General features: G+C 47.7%; 3 protein-coding genes and 1 long non-coding RNA gene across 8 annotated transcripts; 3 read left to right on the top strand and 1 right to left on the bottom strand.

The window, feature by feature from the left end:
- The first annotated feature begins 150 nt into the window (after positions 1-150).
- On the top strand, positions 151-3,351 carry mllt11 (MLLT11 transcription factor 7 cofactor). The gene is made up of 3 exons (XM_086281428.1): positions 151-289; positions 1,124-1,296; positions 2,768-3,351. Exons 2-3 carry the CDS (start codon positions 1,129-1,131, stop codon positions 2,852-2,854), a joined length of 255 nt encoding a protein of 84 aa, XP_086137554.1. The 5' UTR covers positions 151-289; positions 1,124-1,128; the 3' UTR covers positions 2,855-3,351.
- Positions 3,352-4,128: 777 nt separating this feature from the next.
- Positions 4,129-6,429, bottom strand: LOC147303086 (uncharacterized). Its single transcript, XR_015127037.1, has 2 exons — positions 4,533-6,429; positions 4,129-4,457 (listed from the first exon to the last, which is right to left on the bottom strand). It is a non-coding gene; the product is annotated as an uncharacterized LOC147303086 (long non-coding RNA).
- gabpb2a (GA binding protein transcription factor subunit beta 2a) lies at positions 4,423-14,388 on the top strand. Of its 4 annotated transcripts, none has more exons than XM_086281422.1 (8): positions 4,423-4,591; positions 6,459-6,566; positions 7,038-7,205; positions 7,286-7,480; positions 11,149-11,302; positions 11,613-11,789; positions 11,873-11,991; positions 12,737-14,388. In XM_086281422.1, exons 2-8 carry the CDS (start codon positions 6,459-6,461, stop codon positions 13,085-13,087), a joined length of 1,272 nt encoding a protein of 423 aa, XP_086137548.1. In that variant the 5' UTR covers positions 4,423-4,591; the 3' UTR covers positions 13,088-14,388. The 4 variants fall into 4 exon arrangements, with proteins under 4 accessions (XP_086137548.1, XP_086137545.1, XP_086137546.1 ...); XM_086281419.1 differs by lacking the exon at positions 4,423-4,591 and adding an exon at positions 5,139-5,905; XM_086281420.1 differs by lacking the exon at positions 4,423-4,591 and adding an exon at positions 5,140-5,404.
- Positions 14,389-14,920: 532 nt separating this feature from the next.
- LOC147303084 (acidic leucine-rich nuclear phosphoprotein 32 family member E-like) lies at positions 14,921-19,331 on the top strand. Of its 2 annotated transcripts, none has more exons than XM_086281425.1 (7): positions 14,921-15,157; positions 16,282-16,431; positions 16,793-16,876; positions 16,954-17,116; positions 17,190-17,311; positions 17,854-17,887; positions 17,972-19,331. In XM_086281425.1, exons 1-7 carry the CDS (start codon positions 14,936-14,938, stop codon positions 18,055-18,057), a joined length of 861 nt encoding a protein of 286 aa, XP_086137551.1. In that variant the 5' UTR covers positions 14,921-14,935; the 3' UTR covers positions 18,058-19,331. The 2 variants fall into 2 exon arrangements, with proteins under 2 accessions (XP_086137551.1, XP_086137550.1); XM_086281424.1 differs by having other exon boundaries at positions 16,754-16,876.
- Positions 19,332-22,135: the final 2,804 nt, after the last annotated feature.

Here is a 22,135-nt window from a genome sequence, read left to right as displayed (position 1 = left end):
TATTTAGTTCCAATGTCCAGCACTTGGCTTCAGATGTGGTTGTTTTAAAGTGCTTTATAAATAAAGATGACGATGATGTTATATAAGCAGTAAAGGTCAAACCATTGTTAGACTTTTATTGTGAAATCGGGGACAGGAAGTTCTGGTGTACATTCAGGTAAGATTGACGCAGTCGCAGAACTCATTTCAACCTGCAGCGGCGCAGCGGCTGATCACCAAATCCCGCAGAACAAAAGAGGAGAAAGCGGAGCGGCCGTCCTCACACCGGAAACACGCTAAATACACGCAGGTAAACACGCGCAGGTGGGCTTAGTTTAAATCTGTGTCTCTTCTCAGAATTTCATCTCTTCGTCAGAAAGATGGAGCTGATGGTAAAATGACGTCAGCTAGTGTAAAAACGGCAGCGTGAAGATTACACGTGTTTAAATCTTCGATTATTAAATTAAATCAATGTTTTAATCAATGTTCGCCTCTGTCAGTGCGCCCCAGGGTGGCTGTGGCTACAATGTAGCTGCCATCACCAGTGTGTGAATGTGTGTGTGAATGGGTGGATGACTGGATATGTAAAGCGCTTTGGGGTCCTTAGGGACTAGTAAAGCGCTATATAAATACAGGCCATTTACCATTTACCATTTAATTTTAGTTTTTATTCCTAGTCTTTAGATTTAAGGGACATCTGTCGCTCTGTTCTGCGCCTGCGCACCGGCCAACGCCTCAAACAGCGGCCGCTCCAGTAATCAATAAGTTATTACGTTATTGGTGATTCATCTCATCGCTGGCTGTGGGTTACCCGGTTATCGGGACCAGGACCAGGTCCATTACAAGGACCAAGACCAGGTCTATGACTAAGGCCCAGGAATAAAAAGAGCAGGAATAACATGGAGGATTATTTTGGGTTGCTTAGATCAGATGTTCCACTTCCTGTTTTAGAACCTCAGCTGACCACATAAATATCCTCCCCCACTCGTGGGGTGGAAGGGGGGGGGGGATTATTGGATGCACCATCTGTGGAGGCTGGACTCTGTAGGGTCACGGGTTTGACCTCCTGGTTTAATCGATGTTTAAATGATATCAAGGGTGAAAATCTGCTCTGAGATCAGTGATTTTGTGTGTTTTGTCTCAGACGTGATGGAGAAATCGAGCAGCCAGTATGACTCCTTCCTTTTCTGGAGGCAGCCAATCCCGGCTCTCGACCTATCTGAGCTGGAGGACCTGGGTTTGATAGACTGTGAGGCGGCCAACAGCGGGAAGGGAAGGGAGAAGAAGACGCTGGAGCTGTGGAGCTGTGATGAAGAGGTGAGGCTAAAACGGGTGACACATGAAAATGTCCCACTGAGCAGTGTCCGACGAGCCGATATTTCCCAAATCATTATTTGGGAAAAATCTGTGATACAACACTCAAATCTCTGACAGCAGTTTTCAAAGTACTGCAGGCCTGATCATGTGATCAGTTCCAGGTGTATTTACCTCACAGCAGGTGAACACACTCCTGCTGAGAAAGTGCGAACACAAACAAAGGAAATATTGCTTCTAATGGAGACGCTCCAGCTCCAGCTCCAGCTCCAGCTGCTTTATCTGCACCTGCATGTAGATTTAGTGTACAGTTCCTGTGGGTGGTGCTGTGAGTGCTTCCATTGGCTGTTTCCAGAGGACATGAGACACTACACATATCAGGTGACTCTGGGTTCACCAGACCGACAAGCTCAAGTCCACACTCCAGACTTTCCTCTCCCGGCCGAGCCAACAATAAATTGTTCTCTCTTTGCCCCACACAGCCACAGTTTCCAACATCACGGTTACTGCACGCGTGTCACACCACAGACAAAAGCAGAGTGGAAACCTGACATCATGTCCACAGGAAAGAAATCTCCACGTCCTTCACTTACACGGGGGCTTCACTTTTCCTCACTGCTAATATGAAGTAATGCAGTCAGTCAGATGACGCGAGGAAGCTGTTTTCCCTGCAGACGTGCTGATGGTACGAAAGTGGTGTGATGTAGTTATGTATGTCGTAAACTCTTTGGATAAAGAGTGTTTGGGTAAAAACAGATTATTTTATTTATTTTATTGCATAAAATAGCTCTGATTGCAGAGTTTCTGACTCCACGTGACTCAGGCTCTCCTCCACAAATCCCAACATCACAGCTAACAGCTGGATTTTAGCCCAACAGCCATTTCCTGCTGTAGACACAGACAGTAAAGTGACAGTAGATCCTGGTTTAACATGAACTGACTGCTGCAGCACTACAGTGATTCCCTCACACTGATGTTTAGCTTCACTGTCCTTATTTTCCTCTGAGGCACGGGTGGTCAACTCCAGGCCTCGAGAGCCGGTGTCCTTTAGGTTTTAGATGTGTCCTTGATCCAACACAACTGATTCAAATGGCTAAATGACCTCCTCAGCATGTCTCGAAGTTCTCCAGAGGCCTGGTAATGAACTAATCATTTGATTCAGGTGTGTTGACCCAGGGTGAGGTCTAAAACCTGCAGGATGCCGGCTCTCGAGGCCTGGAGTTGGCCACCCCTGCTCTGAGGTATCGATCCTGTCACTAGTTAATGGCAGGCTCCGTACTGACTGGAGGGGGCGCTGTTTTTAAAACTTCACACATGAAGTTACACTATTGAGCCCTGCTCTCAGGATCTAACATAGATGTAAGTTAGCCTTTCTGCATGTAGAGTTTACTCCCCTCTTGGATTTTGCCCTTGGGCTGCGCTGTACAGAGACCTGTTGTTAACTGAAATGTGTCATTCCCTGTGTCTCCTGCAGAGGGAGCTGTCAGAGTTCTCCTCCTTTAATTACTGGAGAGCTCCGATTGCCGCTGTGGACGCCCTGCTCGCTGACCTGCTGCTGTGAAGCCAGCTAACCTCTGACCTCAGACCACACTGAAGCAAAGATGCAGGGTCTGCAGGACAGCACGTTAGGTGCACCACACTTCCAGTTTTCTTCCTGGGTGGAACAGGAAGTGTGGTGCTCTTTGAACCCTTTGATTATCGTTTGGTAAAATAAATTTGACTTGTGATGGAGCAGCTGATGTTTGAAGAACTGCGTCACCCTCTCAGGTGAGGTTCACCTGCAGAACTGAAGGAGATGATGTGACTGGTGTGACAAGGCTTTTTAATTTTCTGGTTTTTGAACAGACGCCTGTGAAGATCACATTGTTCTGTTTCATCTGTGCCTCTTTTCTTTTGTTACAGCTGTTCAGGTTAACCTCACAGTCTGCCCTGTTTATTATTTATTTGTGTAGCTGTAATCAAACCTCGCACTCCTGCCAACAACAATAAAAAAGTCCACAGTTACTCGTAAGTTTGGCTTTTATTACAGTAAAAGTAACTAATAAAGTCACACGATCATTAACTGGCCATGTATGTGAATTACAGTGACTATGGAGTAAACCTCGTCATACACGACGAATAAATTCGTGTTCAGCTTCAGGGTCAGAAACACCTCTGTGACATCACTGAGTAATGTTCACAGCACATACCCGAGTGATTACCTCATCACCTGCTGATGATTACAGAATGAGTCGGATAATCAATACATTTGATCAGCAGCTCCTGAAAAATGATCCTCTGAACAGAACCTCTTTCTTCTTGTGCCCGGCGCCTGGTGGTGGATTATGGTTAACGGAGTCGAACATCACAGAAGAAGAAACTTGATTTCTATCATGTGCCTCAGAGCTTCAAACCTCCCTGCACCTGTTAAACAGCGTTTGATTGGTCCATAGGCGCTACAGGTGCAACTGACAGGAAACCCAGGTGTGCTTCTCTGTGATCTCTGCTGCAGGATTTAGCAGAGCTGCCCACGCACCTGAGCCATCAGCAGGTCTGTGCTGTTACCTGATTAGAAGTACTTTCTTATGTTTCACACCTGAACATCGAAAGTGGAGGTTTAAGCTCTTTCAGATCAAAACCCGGCTGACACGCATTTATTTGACCAATCACGTCTCCAAACATCAGGTCTTATTGGTCTGATTCCTCTCAGATTAATCATGCATCAAGATAATTTTCTTCTTCTATGATCACCTGGGGTCATAGATCATCTCAGAGAAAACGCACACATCTGTCCTGTCCAACGTGACAGCTCACAAAAACCCATTATCCCTTTAAATAATCGAAACACGTCGAACAGACTATCACTTTTCTTTTTTTATTGGAGATTTATGAATAATTTAAGAACTTAATTTATACATATTTAAATGTGAAATTCCAGAAAACAAAACGCACGACTCTTCTTCTACTACTCCCAACATGTCGTACTCTTCTTTGCTGCGCAGGCGGGAATCAGCCTCTCCTGTTGGCTGATCTGTGGTCAGCCTCGGTCACTGCATCACAGCCCTGTGATGCACACTCTGTTCTTCAAACTGACCTCAGATCTCTTCGCCTCCGCCGGCACAGAGCCCGCCCCCTGGCAGGTTAACACTCTCCGGCTTCCACCTCCGGTGTCGCGGGGCCGCCATCTTTGTAGCACATTAAACATTTAAAAAAAAAAAAAAAAACCTGTTTGTGAAGGTTTTCTGAGCAGATAAGCGCACCTTTCCGGGTCCCATCCACGCCAGGAGGCGTACGATCGCGAGAACCTTGAGATAAGAAGGTAAAGCAGCTTTATTTTAACTTGTTCCAGCTTACATGCGCGCAGGCTAACGGCTAACATAGCTATAAGCTTTACAGAGGACCACACTTCCTTTGAAGACTTTCAACATAAAATAGTGTACGGTCCAACTGTGGATTTCAGGTACACTTTTACCGTTAATCAGTAGTTTATTGGTTTATTTGCTATTAATTAGCCGAGGGGAAAATACTATAAATTTACATTAGTTGTAATATGAATTTTACCTGCATTTTCGTCAAAAACGGACTATAGGCAGATATCTTCATGACAATAATGTCTGGTTTTCTTCACTTCCAAAGCCTGTTGGCTGAATGTTGTTATTGAGGGCTACCAAATGATTGAAATGCACTTTAAGATCTTTACTCAGAATTTTCAGGAAACATATTTAATTCACAAATACTAAATGGCATTAATCTGAACAATCCCTGTTAATAGTCCTAACGCTGACAGGAGTGCGATGATGACGGTTTACAGTTTTACAAAAACATTTAAATCACTGGACGGCTGTAAAGGCTCTTATTTTGAAGGTTACACCCTTACCATCCGGCCGCGTCTCGCTAACTTTTCTCCGTAAACAGACTCGCTAGAGTCGGACGGGCCAAGCTCTCTTAGTGTTCGGCATTCATGTTCTGGTGCGGTTCTAGTCTTGAAGTGTACGCCTGACTGCACCCATTCTTCCGTAGCACGGATCACAAAACAAGCACAAGCTCCCGCAGACGCCCACGGTGGGGCGGCTAGCATCGAGCCGCTAAGGTTAGCAGCGAGGAGTAGCGCGGCCCCACAAACCTGGAGCCGGTAAGTACTCCCTTCGTCGGCCGCCGCGGGACCACAGCCGCCCGCCGCGGGACCACAGCCGCCCGCGTGCTCCGGCTCGCGTCCTCCGCACGAAGGTGGAATTGCGCGCGCCAGAGTCAACCTTTCCGCACGAGGCTCCGGTGAGCGGTAAGACTGCGCGCGCTCCGACAACACCGACTAACCGGATGTGGAAGTAGTTTTTTCTCCGCGTGTAAAATAGGAAATTTCTGTGTGACTTCCCCCGGAAAACCAACAACTTAATATCAAACGGTTTCCTGTCGGTGTTGTTGTGACCGTGGCGGCGGTGCGGGTGGCGAAGAAGAGCACGGACAGGCTGCGCGGGGCGACGCAGCTCATGGCGGAATTTTTCTGCCCGTCGAGGCGCCTAAAATGGCTCCTCGGCCGCGGAGAAGAATCTCGTCCTTCTCTGCTGTTTCGCAATCACGAGAGCGGTGTGACTACCCGATTTCCATTATCGGACACGGCCTGGGGCACGTTCTGGTAAAATAAAAGCATTCGGTCGGGTGTGAGCCTCCACAACCCGCTCACAGCGGGCCTGGGGGGGTTCAGTCAGCCCCCTGGTGCACTTTAGCAGGTTTCTGTAGCCCTGCCGTGCTAAACCCTCAGCTACGGACCCGTTATCCGACACACACAGGTTTTTGTTCTTTGTGTCTTTTAAAGAGGAGCTAACCCACTGCACATGAGTAGATGTTAGCAAACACACTTTACATTTCTGCTCTTAAAACATAAGCGGGCAACTTCAACTTGAGCCTTACCGACGGAGCAGGCGCAGATGAACCATGTGTGTCCGATAATAGACACCTAACTGTTAGCTTCAGATAAGCGAGCTGGTACGTTTGAAGGAGTTGTTTAATCAGACAGGCTGAGAGAAGTTAAACAGTGTTTTTAAGAAATGTTGAATTAAAGGTTTTTGTTGGTCATAAACAACACCCTGCAAATAAAGGATGGACACTGCAGCTTTCATTGGCTGTTTGAGGATGCCTGAAGTTACTGATTGGGAGAATTGATCAGCTGTATCGATCCCTTTCTGCAGATGTCGCTGGTCGATTTGGGGAAGCGGCTGCTAGAGGCAGCCCGGAAAGGTCAGGATGACGAAGTTCGAAATTTGATGGCCAACGGGGCGCCGTTCACCACTGACTGGGTGAGACTCTGCTGCATGCTTTTTTTTTTTTTTTTAAATAGCACTAATAATGGGATGGGAACGTCAGCAGGCGGCACAGTGGTTAGCACTGTTGCCTCACAGCAAGAGTTCAGTTCCACCATCAGGCCGGGGTCTTTCTGTGTCGAGTTTGCGTGGGTTCTCTCCGGGTACTCCGGCGTCCTCCCACAGTCCAAAGACTTGTTAGCGGGTTAGGTTAAAGTTAGGTGTGAATGTGAGTGGTTGCCTGTGTCTATGTGTTAGCCCTGCAACAGAATGGCAACCTGTCCAGGGTGTACCCCGCCTCTCACCCTAAGACAGCTGGGATAGGCTCCAGCGCCCCTGAACAGGATACGCGGAAGTGAGTGGATGAAGGGTGGGACTTGAACCTTGAAAAAGAGTTGTTTCTGAGACTCTGAGATAGAAAGCTGCACCTGAGCTCACCTGTTCTGGATCCTTCTCACTCACCTTCAGCTTGGGACGTCCCCGCTCCACCTGGCCGCTCAGCACGGCCATTACTCCACTGCCGACGTCCTGCTGAGGGCCGGTGTCAGCAGAGACGCCCGCACCAAAGTGGACCGCACCCCGCTGCATATGGCTGCCGCCGAGGGACACACGGTCATCGTGGAGCTGCTGGTCCGGGTAAGACGGCTTGTCTTCATTGGAAGGCTCTGTGTGCTCTAAGCGCTGTGATCTTTGACATATGTGGACCTCCCTTTTAGAACGGCGCTGACATCAACGCCAAAGACATGCTGAAGATGACGGCGCTGCACTGGGCAGCACAGCATGGGCACCACAGCGTGGCTGAAACGCTCATCAAGCACGGCGCTGACGTACACGCGCTCAGCAAATTCGACAAGACGCCATTCGACATCGCCATGGACATCCAGAACACGGAGCTGATGCTGCTGCTGCAGGTGAGTCGACAAGCAGAAGCAGAACATTGAGGTTTCAGTGTGACAGAAAGGTTACAGGTGTGCTCGCACTCTGCAGCGAGGTCGATAACAGAGACTTTCAGGCTGCCCGGAGATCAGGTGAGGCAGACATTTCGCCCGAGTTGTTTTGTGTAGGAATGTTTGTTGCCGGGAGGCCGTAATCAGAGCTGTCTGAGGAAAGGATCTTTAATGCTTCCTTTATTGCCTCCTTTAGCAGAGGAGACACTGGAGTGTTCTTTATGAAAGGGGAGCAGAAAACGCTATCCCATAATTCATAGCAGCAGACTGGAACAATGGATCAATGTTCATTATAACAACATTTTCTGTCTGGTGCAGTGAGCTGCTGAGAGTTTCTGTGCTGCAGTCACTGATAGAATTTATTTACAGCCGTTTCACGTCCGTGACACCGTCAGTCAGCTGAGAGCAGCTCGAGTGATGACAGCACTTGTGTTACTGTGCTTCAGTAGCACAAACACTCAGTCAATAATCCGACAGACTAACACACTTGTCTTTGTTTCACTTGTTGTTTACTGCAGAGAGGCGCTGTGTGTGCACACTGCTGTGAAAAATAAGCTGAGTTCAGTTTGTTGCTGCTGTGAAATCCTGCTTTAATGACAAGCTTTGCTGTAAACACACAGAGGTCTGAGCTAATTGTACCGTGACAGACGCGTGGCAGAGACGACCACATTTTCAGCACTTTTATTTCTGGTTGTCGTACCTCACACACGGCTGCAGCTTTTCAGTTGCTGTCTAACACACACCAACGACAACAACGGGACCCAGTGCACTCTGCTTTGAAGCTGTTGAGGCGCGGTTGCTGCTCGGGTGTGTCCGCGTCCCCCACAGCCGCGCCACACATGCACTTCTCAAAAGGTTGATTCTATTCATCTGGACCCTTCGTCATCATCCAGGTGACTTCTTCAGTCTCAGCTGACTTCAGGTTTCCAACCTTATAAACGGGACATTTGCACAATGACTAAAACTAGCCCCACTGAAGGAACAATGGGCTGTCAGATCCTTGGGGTGGGCCAATTTTTGGGGTTTAAAAGCCACAGAGACGCGGTGTTTAGAAAAAATGTGTCTCAGCTGCTCCGATACGCCTGACATGTACGGGATCACTACAGGTTTTCGCTTGGGCGGCAGTTGTGCGTCAGCTTTTAGATGTCCCCCATTACTGATGGAAATCTCACAGTCTAAGAAGGCTAAGCTGCCACTTTTCATATCCTCCCTGGTGAATTTGATGTGTCGGTCCACCGAGTTAATGTGATCCGTGAATTGTGGAACGTCCTGAGATTTGATTTTCACCCAGGTGTCATCCACATACCTGAACCAATGGCTTGGTGATGTTCCAGGGTAGGATAGCAAAGCCCTCTTCTCCACTTCTGAAACGGATGAAATGAAGACACAGTTCAAACACATGTAGTCGATGCTGAGAGTGGTCCTGTTGATGAGGTTGGGGTTATCCTGTAATCTCTTACGAACTAGGGCTGGGCCATATTATACCGTTCACGGTAATACCGGTACAATGTTAGGCAATGATAACAAAATAAAATATTGTGATAGAATACGGGTAAAACATGCACGCGCAGTGCCTTTGTTTATAATACGCACATGGTGGAAAAAGCATGGCAGCAACAGAGAATGAGAAGGGGGGAAAGCGGCTCGTTGAGTGAAACGGATGAACCAGAATTGGTTTGTAAAAATGCTGCAACTTCAGTGATGTGGAACTGGTTTGGTGTTGTCTGCCAGATACACAACAAAGCACTTTTTTTTTTTTTTTTTTTTTTGTAGAACATGCAAGCGGGCGTCGTTATTGCCATATTTGTCGGACGGAGGTGCTCTTAAATCAGGGAGTAATCTGGGTCCAAACCTCCGTCAGCTTCAGGTCCCAAAGTCAAACGAACACTGCACCATCACTGAGAGTTAACCTCTTAAGCCTGAAGGGGGTTTCTGAGCTTCATGCTCGAAAATGCAATGCCCAAATTTAATTGGTTATTTCTCTGCAATTACAAACTCTGTGCTTACAATCTTGGTATCAAAATAAAGCTAACACTTGTGAGATTTCATCAGAGGTGTAACTATTGAAGCAGATATTACTGTGTCAAAGTTACTGAGACTGGAACACAGAAAAAGTAAGTAGATTTTATCCTTGCGTAATTCTTTTTAAAATTTTTAGCATATAACCCTTTTAAAAATATGCCTCAGATCACATTTGGTTCCAGAATTTCAGTAACCAACATAATATAATAACCAACATAATATAAACATCATCTGTGCAAAGATTTATGTTTCTAAAGTGAAACAGTGAAAAATTACAGCCCTGGGTAAGCCAATCTCTGTCTTAGCGTATTTGCGCCGCTGTGTGTTTTTGTGGTTTTCTTTTGCGGTTCATTCAGTGAATTTTGGTCTGATCGTGGTGAAGCTTGGTGTGTGGAGTCAGTGATAGCCCTGGAAGCTAACCAGTCTATCTTTAGCCGGTTACATGAAGTCTGGAGAATTTCCGGTTCGGTTTTGTTTGTTTAGCAGTCTTCTGCGCATTTACATAACTGCTCGTTTAATCATGGCTTGTTTTCAATGTATTTGGTGGTTGTAGAAATGGTTTATATGACATTTTAACTGAGATTCAGAGGTTTCTGTGGACACCACATGTCTGGACTTATATTTCTCACCCCGTGTTATAACCAATTAAACGTGATCTCCTCCTTTTTGCCCCCGGTACCAGGGGCATGGGGCTGAAGTGGTTGATAACTGTCTAAATTCTTTCATCCTTAATAAAATGATCAGCGTAGCTGTTTTACCAGGTGTAACTATGAAGTTTAACATCCAGGCATCCATGAAAACAGAATTTATTACATTATGTTATTACATTACATTTGCACTGTTAAATGTTTTTATAGCTTTAATGCACAAAAAAACAGCTGCTTTTTTAAGTGAAAACAAATGGATGGGTTTTTTGTTTTATTTTCAATTTGTCAGTTATATTGTTATCGCAAATTTTCAAATATATATATCGTGATAAATATTTTTGGCCATATCGCCCTGCTCTATTACGAACTACCTCCAACACTTCAGTGACTGGGATGCAAGTGAAGAGAGGTGTAACATGGAATGAGACCATGGTTTCATCTGCCTCCATAATGACTCAACATGTCTGGATGTTCAGAGCTGCCGACCAACGGGCTTAGGATCGAAGCCAGAAACTCTGACATGCTATAGGTGACCAAGGTGATCATGCAATCACACGTTCTGATAACATCTCCCCTCATAACAGGAAACAGGAATCATAGCAGCCTGGATCCTAACCTATCCCAACCCCTTTACACCCACAGCCGGCAGAAGAAAAGGACATGGGGGGCGTTCCAAAAGTCTCTCCTGTGTCTTTGTACAGTGTTTACAGGAAGTGGGTGGGGTTACTTTGTATGATTGTAGGGTCTTTGCCTTTCAGTACAAAGCACCTGCGCACACCTGATGGCGCCAGAGTGAGGATAAATAAAATGCTACTAACAGAAGCCTCCTGATTGGTTGATTCTGCGGAGGTAGAAATGCAGAAAAAGGCACCTTTAAATTAATGAATGCTTCACTGTGTGTGTGTGTGTGTGTGTGTGTGTGTGTGTGTGTGTGTGTGTGTGTGTGTGTGTGTGTGTGTGTAGGAGGGCATGCAGAATCAGGTGAATATGAACCAGGTGAGCATGAATGTGGAGACGAGCAGCACCACCAACCAACCACAGTTCATCATCCAGGGCATACCTGCCATTCAGGGGGGCGTGGTCAACCTGGCCGAGCTGCTCAACAAGGCCAATGCAGGTGAGATGTGTGCACACACACAGAGCCCTTTTCCATCTCTACCTCTTTGGTCGGCACGTCACAGCTTGACACGGTGGTAGCAGCTGGTCATTTTTCAGTACTTACTACACCGGGGTTTCCAAGCGATCCAAAAATGCAACCTCAGCAGATTTCTTGCCACCGAATGGCTGGTCAGTGGAAATACTCTGTGAGTCACGAGAGCGCCTCCTTCACGCCATTTTTGAAATGCTGCACAAACAGTACCGCGGTCCCCGACACCGATGAGAAGCCGCAGACCGCATCGCTGTAACGACCCCCTTTTGTTTTTCAGGAGACTCTGAGGAAGCGATGGCTGCCAGCGCTCTTGACTCCAACATCCAGCACGCCACCGTCGTAAACGAAGGTGGTCAGAGGGTCATCACCATAGTAACCGACCAGCACGGAAACCTGCAGACAACAGGAGGGATGGCACAGCCGTTCTTCGTCACCATGCAGCATGGACAGCAGAGTATGATGCTGATGCCTTTGAACAGGAAGTGGCGGGAAGTCCTGAGGCCATTTACATCCTGATTTTTATTTTATCTTATCCAGTGCTTGCCGTGCCTGCCAACACCGTGACAGAGGAGGTGGTGACGGAGGAGCCGCAGCCTCCGCCCTCCAGGAAGAGGAAGCTGGAGGTGACCAACAACCACAACAACACGGGAGAGACGGTGAGCACCGCCTCCACACTGTGATCAGTGACCTCTGACCTCTGAACGCCGCTCACAGTTTCAGCGAGCTGCGTTTTACAGTGTATAGAAAACAACACTGACCCCAGGCCTAACAAGATGTCACCCTGCCAATGACCCACTGTAGTCTTGAGGGACCATAAAGAAGCGTGTGTGTGTGTGTGTGTGTGTGTGTGTGTGTGTGTGTGTGTGTGTGTGTCAGATTTGTATAAACCTGCAGAGCTGTGTTCGCCTGAATGATGTGTGCCAGCTCCACTGTGTGTGGATCTAAAGTTGATTTCATCCAATGCTTTTATTTTGAATATGGCTCTGTAGCGCCGTTAACATGGCCGTGCCTCTTGGAACCACGCCACAAACCCAACAGGAAGTTAGACCGTTGTCGTTGCCCCGCTGTAATTGAATTGGATTTGAATCGGGGATCATTTGTGAGCCGGTGCTGTGGGTGGGTTCACAGTGTGGGTTAGTTTGGAGCGAAATTTCCCCAAAAGAGTTGCAAATGCGTACGGCGTGATCCTCGAGTGTGATGTCCAAACCTGAAGTCCAGTTTCATGAATCTGACAATTTCCTCTTTCGAAATCCCCTCAGTGCTACAAATGTCTGAAACCACACCAGCATTCAATACGTGTGCACACGTCACACCACATGGGTTTCTCTCCGTGGTTTGGGTGGGGTGCGCTGGTCTGTATGGTTTTGTGCTGATCGATGAGGATTATTTGTTTTCCTGCAGGAGCTGTTGCAGAGGCAGCTGCAGGAGGCCAACAGGAAGGCGCAGGAGTACCGACAGCAGCTGCTGAGGAAGGAGCAGGAGGCGGAGGAGTACCGCATCAAGCTGGAGGCCATGGCCCAGAGTCAGGCTGGCACCGCCACCGCAAACACGGCGGCTGGCGCCACCAACGCTGCTGCCAGCCCCGAGGAGGTGGTGGGAGGAGAGGAGGATGAGGAGGAGGGATCTGGCGGCGTGGTGGAGGAGGAGGGCGAGATGGTGGTGCTGCAGGAGGGGGGCATCATCATGGAGGGAGAGGAGGGTCAAGTGACGCTGGTGGAGGCGGGGGGAGAGGCGACGGAGGTGAGCTCCTAACGGAGCGCAGCAGGCGGGATTTGCACGATGTACTCATGCCCACAAAAAGACCTGATCCTGGCGTGACACATGCTTCAACAGGGGGCGGAGTTCGGCTCAGCGCCATCCAGACTCCCCGGTTTAGAAACCTTTCACTTCTTTTTTTCAGCAGGGTCCAAAATGGCTGCCGCGTAGAGGACATTGATGACCCAAGGAGGAAGAGGGACCTTGTTTACCCTCAGCCATTTGTTCCCCGAATGCCGCTTTAACGTGTTTCCTCTGCCCGGCGCTGGCGGAGAGGAAGCTTCTTCAAATGTTCCTTCTATGGACTGATTCCTGCCACTCACACCCGCTTTACCCCCTTCACCATCCAGCGGAGGGTGCTGTGAAAGGAGCCGGTTTTCCAGGAATGCTCGGACTCTGCTGTGTTCTTCCGATGTGACCTTGTGTTCATGAGCTGCAGGAAGCGTTACTCTGTCTTCCTGTGACCTTTGACCTGAGCTGAACCAGCTCCATCATGGACTCTGTTCATTAATTATGATGTTGTTTCCAGGTGGTTTCTAAAGGGGCACGCTAAGGTCAGGTGACTATTGATGTCACTACTGAAGTCACATGACCAGCAGTGTGACGCTGCCCTGCTCCACCCTCCTCCACCTCACTCATCTACATAACCGTCCTTAAATTTGGTCTTTTAACTCCTCCCACTTTGGTTTGTGACACTTACATGTTTTGATTTTTACACCAACATCAGACTGGTCACATCACCTCAAGGTCACCGCCACAGCTGTCTCGTAAGCAAACAGCTGTTCTGTGTAAATGCTTCACCGTGAATAATGTGTTTCCTGTTAGAATCTTTCACTTCCTGTCAGGACAGGAAGTGCTAAACGCTAATTCATTCCAGGATACTCTAGACAGGAAATGGAAACCTTAATTGGCCTGCCAGGTGAAAAGTGTCAAGTATAGCTGAGCTTGCCTGATCCTGGACAGTGTGCCTCACCTGCACTGCTCCACCGCTCACTTTTTCATTTCAGAGATAGGCGATGTCACACCTGAGGCTGCAGGAGTGCTCCTCTGCGAGGCTCATGTCTGCCCAGCCTGCTCCCTTATAGAAGCCCACCTGAGAACACACCTGTCCTCCATCACCTGTATAACTTCAGCCATTTTTATACACTCAGTGACGTCGACTTTTTCAGTGTACATATAAATTTGTATTTTTGTAAACTGTACCTTAATGCTTCATGATGATGATGGCGGCTGCCTGTGTACCTGTGATCTCAGGTAAACGCTTCTTCCTTTCAATAAAAGCTTGTTTCATAAGCTAATAGCGAGGTGTTTACTGACCTTAAGGAAATGTCCTGTTTTAGTTTAGCTCCTGTCCTGTAGCTTACAGGCGAATGAACAACGCGTCCCTGATTCTGGATGAAGAACTGAGCTGGACACCGTGGCATCCAGGCTCTGATTTTTGCATTCAAGTGTTTTCTGCACAAACTTAATTGGTAACAGGGGTGATGAGTGCTGGGAGACTGACAAAGCAACAAGGGCCAGCTGCTGCTGTGATGGCAAAATGATTACAATGATGTTTAAGTTTTATATCCATGATGCATTTATTGAGCCAGCTGTAAAGTCAAGTTTAATTGTATTCATACTCTTGAAACTAGTGCAGCGCTTCTGTCCTGTAAATAATTATAGAGCGGTTCATTTTTTTTTATTAGAACTGCTTTATTTCACTCTGATCTTTCTTTAATTCAATGAAAGAAAAAGGAAGCTTTTGTGCGATTAAACTGCAACTCCCATGAAGCTTTGCAGTGCCGTCTGGGTTTCATGACAAACGACCTATCTGGTAGGACTAGACCTAATCAAGTCTGATTGATGTGCCCGCCGTCCAATCAGCGGTGGCTCAGGCGTGCACGTCCAACCCCGTGGGTTGGTGGGCGGGGCTCGCCGTATCATGGAGGATCAGTAGGCGAACGGCAGCCAGCAGAGGAAGGCAGGCACCGCTCCGACCCCGGGACGCCGTCAGCCGTTCACCGCCACAGCATGGACATGAAGAAGAGGATCACCCTGGAGCTGCGGAACCGGAACCCGGCGGAGGTGAGCCGTTCGGTCTTTGATGTGGCCCGGCAGGTGCGCCCGGGGTCCGGGTGCCCGCTCTCGGGCGTCCAGCTGACGGTCACGACGGGATGCGGAGCATCCTTCAGCTCTGGCCGTCCGAATAGCAGCGGGTTTATAGTCTTAATCCCAGCGGGTCCGGCGTGAGGAGGCAGGGTAACCCGCCTAGGGTGGACGGTGAGTCCCGGAACAGACCGCTCCTCGGAGCCTCCGGGACAGCGACACGGAGCTCGTTTCAGAGGCGGTACCGGGTCACAGAAGCGGATTAACCGCGGAAATGTTCTCTCCTGGCGGACCCTGCGGGCCGTAACTGTAACGAGAGTACCGGGTAACCGGTTTTAGCCTTGCAGATTAGGGCTGGATTACTGCTCGGGAATGTCCTAATCTCCGTTACAGCGAAGTACCGGAGTCCGTGCGCCCGTCGTATGGTGCCGCGTGCGCGCGCTTATGCGTTATATAAGCTGCAGCAGTTGAATAACACGCTCCGCCATTCGGGGGGGGAGCAGATGGTGAGTGCCGCCCCCTCCCTACAGGAGCCGGGAGGGGGTGCGGGCGCGTTACATAAACAGGAAGCCAGCGAGAGTCAACGTCACTAACCCTGATCTCCGATCAGATTATTGATCCAGCTGACGGAGGCTGTGTGGACGATCAAACGTGACAAAAGGGCTAATTTACATGTAGATAACTACCTGCTCTGCACTCACCTGTTCAGCTGCATTGTCGAGCCATCTCTACTGGGTTTACCTTTATTTGCTCTGATTGGTTTTCCACACTCTCCGCCCACTCTGATTATAAGTGTGAGTGTTTACCTGTCCATCACGCCTGGCTCGCTCTGGCTCATGTTACAGCAGCCTTCTTAATCAATATGAGTTGCCAGGCAACCTGTAAGTATAATTAATAATTTGTACAGGCTCAGAATGACCTCGACTGTGGTCCTCGTGTTAACTCGGGCTTGACTTATAAACTGATAAATAAACAAATATCACATCTATCACGTTCTGTCTTCTGTACAGTCAGGTATAGGGTTCATCAATACTTCATGTTCAAACTGATTAATAAAACACACACAGAGGCTTATGTCCCATCATGCTCTGCTCTGTCCTCAGATCGCAGAGCTGGTGCTGGACAACAGCCGCTCGGCAGACGGCGAGGTCGACGGTCTGACCGATGAGTTCACGGAGCTCGAGTTCCTCAGCATGGTCAACGTTGGTCTGACCTCGTTCGCCAAGCTGCCCTCGCTGCCCAAACTACGCAAGGTGAGCTCACCTGTCTGACCTCATCAACGGTGCATTCAAACATTTTCAGGGGGAAGAAGGAGATTGGGTTTGAGGTCAGAGAGCACCCTCTGCGGGTGGGAGAGATCTAACGAGCAGGGGGCCTTTGTGCTTTGACAGGTGTAACTGGCAGTATGAAGAACCAATGCCACCAAAATCAAAATCTGCTAAATTAATGTGTAAATGAAGGTGTAGTGGACCCACAAAGTGAAAAGGAAGAAATCCTAATTTTTTGTTTCACACATGGACTGTGGTTCTCCTGGCGGATGGTTTTCCTGACATTCTTGTCTTTGCTCCCCCTCAGTTGGAACTGAGCGATAACAATTTGTCGGGTTCTCTTGAGATGCTGTCGGAGAAATGTCCAAACCTGACCTACCTGAACCTGAGTGGGAACAAGATCAAGGAGCTGAGCACCGTGGAGGCGCTGGTGAGGTTCTTGCGCTGCTCCAGCCATGCTCACAGAGGAAACGTTCTGAGGTTCTAACGTGTCGTTTCCTCCTGTAGCAACACCTGAAGAGCCTGCAGAGCCTTGACCTGTTTAACTGCGAGATCACGTCTCTGGAGGAGTACCGGGAGAGCGTGTTTGAGCTGCTGCCCCAGGTGACCTACCTGGACGGCTTCGACCAGGAGGACAACGAGGCACCCGACTCCGAGGCGGAGGACGAAGGTGAGACCCGCTCAGACGGAGCGCCGTCCTCCTCCTCGTCTCTGTTTCGTCATGCCCGTGTGCGTGTTTGCAGATGAGGATGGCGAGGACGGGGCGGGGCCAACTGGCGCGTACGATGAGGAGGAAGACGAGGACGAGGACGGCTCGGAGAGTGCAGAGGCGGGGCTGGGTTTCCAGGTGAACCGCGCCAACCAGGTGAGCAAATCCAGCTTCATCCTGCAGGTGGAGCCGCAGATGATCCTGGGGTCAGCAGACAATCCCAGGTCCTCCAGTCTGCATGACAAAGTGTCCTTGGCCAAGACCCTGAACCCCGAGTTTCCCCGCAGTGTGTGTGTGTGTGTGGTGTGTGTGTGTGTGTGTGTCCGACAGCCAAACCTTCTGTTGTCAGCCACGCCCCCCATCACTGACAGTTTTGAGGATTAAAAGCACCAAAACAACTATTTGTCATTAACAAACATTTTTCACCAAAAGCGACACTTTTGTATTTCTCCATTTGTAATGTAATCATTTCTTTGTATTTGTTTATCCTTCTTTTATGACGTATTTCATTTTGTTTTTATTTCCTACATTATTGTTTTTCATTATGTTCTATTACATCTGTTTTTGGAACTTTTGGTCCTCTGAACCTGACGACGAGTTAAATTTGTTTCCTCTGATAACGTGTTCGTTCACTTCCTGTCAGAGGCGTCCAGTCAGAAACGTAAATCTGCTTCTCTTCTTTCTGTGCTTCATCTCAGGATGACGATGAGGAAGACGAAGAGGAGGAGGATGGTGAGCATGTGTTTCAGTGTTGCAGCTGTATCTAGGCTCTAGGTGGGCGGGGCGTGCCCTGATTGGTCCGTTCTGTTTCTGCAGATGATGCGGCGGGCGTTCAGGGACAGAAGAGGAAGAGACAGGCGAACGATGAAGGCGAGGAGGATGACGATGATGATGATGTCTAATCTTGTAGCTGGCCGCCGTCTGTGTGGCGTCCTGTTCTCCTTGGCGGCGGCGTCCCCTGAGATAGTTTGCGTTTGTGAGTCAAGTGTTTAATTTTAGAGAATTTCTGAGAGATTTTGTCCGAACCCCACGCTTCCTGCTGAAGACGCCACGTTTCCCTCTTTTCCCCACCCCGAACTTTGAGCCGCGTTTGAACGCCTCGCTAGTTTGCTGAGCTTCCCGCGTCCTCAGTGGGTTTCAGCTCCTCTGGTCGCCGTTTTCTTTATTATTTCAGGGGCGGCGTTTCCTCCGAGGGGACTGAACGACCTCCCGATGGTTTGTCCTACACTTCCAACACAGCAGAAAGCCACTAGCTTCCAGCGTTAGCGTGTTAGAGCTACAGATAGATGAAAATTAGACCAATGAGTCCAAGCCCGCTTCGTCTGATCAGCCCGGCCCCACCTCGCTATCTGCTCGGGTTTTCGTTGGTGGTTTACTGCGAGCAGGAACTGCAGCCATCCGATAAACGCACTTTCACCTTCCCAGCAGCAGGGCGCGCTCTCCAAATCTCCTCATGACCTTCCTTTTATTGTTTTACTGTTTGACCTTTGACTTTCTCTGCCCTGAATCTATAACTAAATGTGATCAGCTCAGCGCCCAATTACAGCCAGTAGCTCTGAGAAACATGACAGTGAAACAGGAAGTGATTAGTTTAATAATAAAGCTGAGAACGTGAGGGGAGCGTTTGAGTTTTCACGATATCAGCTCCTCCATCAGAGTAAAAGCTGGAACATTCAGGAGCCAGTCAGGAAAAACGGGGCGGTGCTTCCGAAAATATCAGCTGATGTGAAATAAACTGAAATTGTGTGATTTGGATGTTTTATGATCGTTTTTAATGCATTTCAGAGGCTAAACGGCTTGAAGAAAGTTACACTAAACTCCTTCCATCTAAAATGAAAAATACACTTTATTTATTTATGTTAGTTTTTCCTCACCACAGTCGCTTTGAAGTGGTCGTTACTGTTGCTGTGTTAGCGCCCCCTGCTGCCTTTGAACTGGTGTGTTGTCATTCAACAGGTCAAAGTGTGTGACCTGCTGAGGTCAGGGTGAACTCACCACTTCTAAGGCAATACTGTAAATAGACTCAGTTTGGGGTTTTTGAAGTTTTTTATTTTGATGTATCTGCAGCGAGGTAACCCCATCTCTGACCTTTGAACCCTCACCCTGTCTGTAGGGTCAAGATGTTTTACTCTTTGTGGTGTTTGAGTTTTAAATAAAAGATTTTAAACAAGTAAAAGCAGAGTGTGGTGATGTGCTCAGGACAATGGGGAAAAAGCAGAGACGGAGCTCAGTACCCGAGTAAAAGTACTTTCCAGGAGGACAGGAAGTCAGGATGAAACCCTCCGACCTGCACGCCGGCGCTCCTCATCACAACAGGAAGTATCTGCAAAACCTGGGCTCAGGTGCTTATTTCCAAGAATACAAAGAACCAATCGCAGCGCCGTCCGGTTGGTTATCACCTGTTCGATGACACTGCCCTCTGCATCGTTTGACAGGAATCGCATCGTTACCTGAAGGGTCAAAGGTCGCAGGGCTGGTTGGCTTCAGCAGCCTCGGTGAGTGTCTGGTTTCAGATCATTGTTTGTGCTTTATCGCTTGGTCAGAGCATCCTGAGAGCGTGTGAATGAAGTGAATATCAATCAGCTGTAAATAAAAAATGTCATTTACATTTTTTTAACTGAAAACAAACTCAATGTTATTGATCGCTGATCACATGTTTAAATAAAGTTTTTACAGGAGTGCGAAGCTAAAAAAGTAGACCTATCAATTAGGGGTGCAACGATATTGTATAGATATTGAACCGTTCAATACAGTGCTTTCGGTTCGGTACGCATATGTATCGAACAATACAACATTTGTAATTTATTTTATCAACTTTCCTTCTGACGATGCTGTCTGTGTTGAGCGCTCAGTGAATCTGCGTTCGACTACTCCGCCTAGGCTGCACTGTCGAGCGCAGATCCACTGAGCGCTCAACACAGACAGCATAGTCAGAAGGAAGAGCGCAGGGCACCTCCCCCACCCCTCATTCAGATCTGGCGTTTGGAATTATTTTGGTTTTCATGTGGCGTATGACCCTGAAGGTAAGCGAGTCATGGACTAAAGTAAAACAGTATGTCGGATGTGCCATGCAATGCTCAATTACATGGGTGGGAACTAGTGTGTTAGTGCAGTTAGCTCGTTAACGTGTTGGCCGTCTAGCCCCATGCACGGGGCGATGGCGGTAGCTTGTTAACGGAGATTTGCCATGTTGTGGCGCTAAGGTCATTTCAACGAGATTAACCTGAAAGCACTAGCGGGAACACAACGAATATGACTGCACATTTACGCCGACATCATCCTAGTGCAAAGACAAAAACAACAAGCATGCTACTAACTTTAGCCGAGTCATTTAGACAGCTGTTAGCACATGATTCTCCTTATGCTGCTGAGAATATAGCCCAGAAGAAGCGGATAGTATAGCTTTTATTTTGGAAAGAGCCATTTCTCTGTAATAAACTCTCTTTTCCAAAGATGAGTGATTCCTCCATCAGATACAGGGCTCGCAAAATCGCTAGCCCGACGTCCCGGGGCTAGCGATTTTTCCAGTCGGGCTACCAAAATCTATCTCTGCCCTGCCCGTTGGGCTATTGTAGGAAAAATATATGTCAATGCTTTTGCATTCTTTCAGAAATGTAGCTGGGTAATTATGTCATTGGCATCGGTGAGCCACTGTCAATATGTGACATTGAAATCGCGTTTGAATTTGCGCTTGTTTTTTTGCTTTCACTTTGCAATCGTGCAAACTGTGTATAGAGAGCGACAGCACTGATCTGTGAGTGATGATAATTTGTGCACCAATTCCTCTGACATCGTCTTATTAATCGTTAGCTTACTATGCAAACATGACAAGTGAAATCTCCCGCAGCTTAAACATGTGAGAGGTTGATCGCGCAGAGAATCGCTGAGCTTATGTGAGTGCATGTGTAAAAGCAGCAGGATATATATTTCAGTTCTGCTGAGCCAAATAAGACAGGTCAGGGTGAAGAAGTGACAGCCAAAGAAAAGCTTACCACAAAACGGAGAAGTTATGACAAATCAGACTATAAGGCAAAAAGAAAGTGCAGCTTTATGGTTTCATGGACAAAATAATTTCTGTGGCTGCAATATGACGAGCTAAATAACCAGGGCTGCACATAAGTGGTCCGCAGGTGCGCATTCGCTGTCAAAATAAAAAACACGCACAAGGGTTAGGGTTAAATTTAAAAACTGTACTTTTGAGTTAAAATATATATTTATAATTTTAATAAATGACAAATTAAAAAGGCATGAAAATTTTTTTTGTATCGAAAAAATATCGAACCGTGACACCAAAGTATCGAACCGAACTGTGAATTTTGAGTATCGTTGCACCCCTACTATCAATGATTAATAACAGGAATTGTGTTTTTCCAGTGTTCACCGATCAGATTGAGCTTTTTCTTTTCTTTTTTTGTCCTGTGGAGGGTGCCAGTGTCCTGCTGCTGAGCCGTTCAACCACCAGCTTTCCTCCTCTTTATTAGTCAGCTGACAGCAAATCAGCAACTTTAAACACTAACACTTATTGATCCTTTTATTCAGTCAGGACGATAATCACAGGTAACAACAGTACTCTGGAGTGGGTGTGGCTTAATATACCTGCTGCCACTGAGTTGTCACTCAGTAAACTGTTTGCCACATCATGGTGGCCTGAAAAAGCCAGGAAGACAGGGTCGTGCCCTGAGCACACATAGATGTTTTATATGTTATTGATATTTTAACGATAAGTGATTCATCACATGACTGATTATTGATGACTTATTAAAAATGGATTGGGGCGATTCAGATGTATAAAGATGGGTGGGTGGGATTTCACATGCTGGCTTTTGAAGCCTTATGATGAGAATTTTATCCACCGCCATGCTTGCTCATTGGCTATCACGGCGCTTACAGACTGCTTAGACTTGACTGATCGATGGAATGATTGTGTGGCAGGGATTAGGATTAGGATTCAACTCTATTGTCATTACACATGTATAAATA

The sequence above is a fragment of the Aulonocara sp. 'chitande type north' Nkhata Bay genome, linkage group LG22 (genome assembly GCF_057382095.1).
Source record: "Aulonocara sp. 'chitande type north' Nkhata Bay isolate Kocher_YH1m ecotype deep benthic linkage group LG22, A_spYH_male_GT1.1, whole genome shotgun sequence".
NCBI classification, from domain to species: domain Eukaryota; kingdom Metazoa; phylum Chordata; class Actinopteri; order Cichliformes; family Cichlidae; genus Aulonocara; species Aulonocara sp. 'chitande type north' Nkhata Bay.
This window is presented reverse-complemented; position numbering and strand designations above follow the sequence as displayed.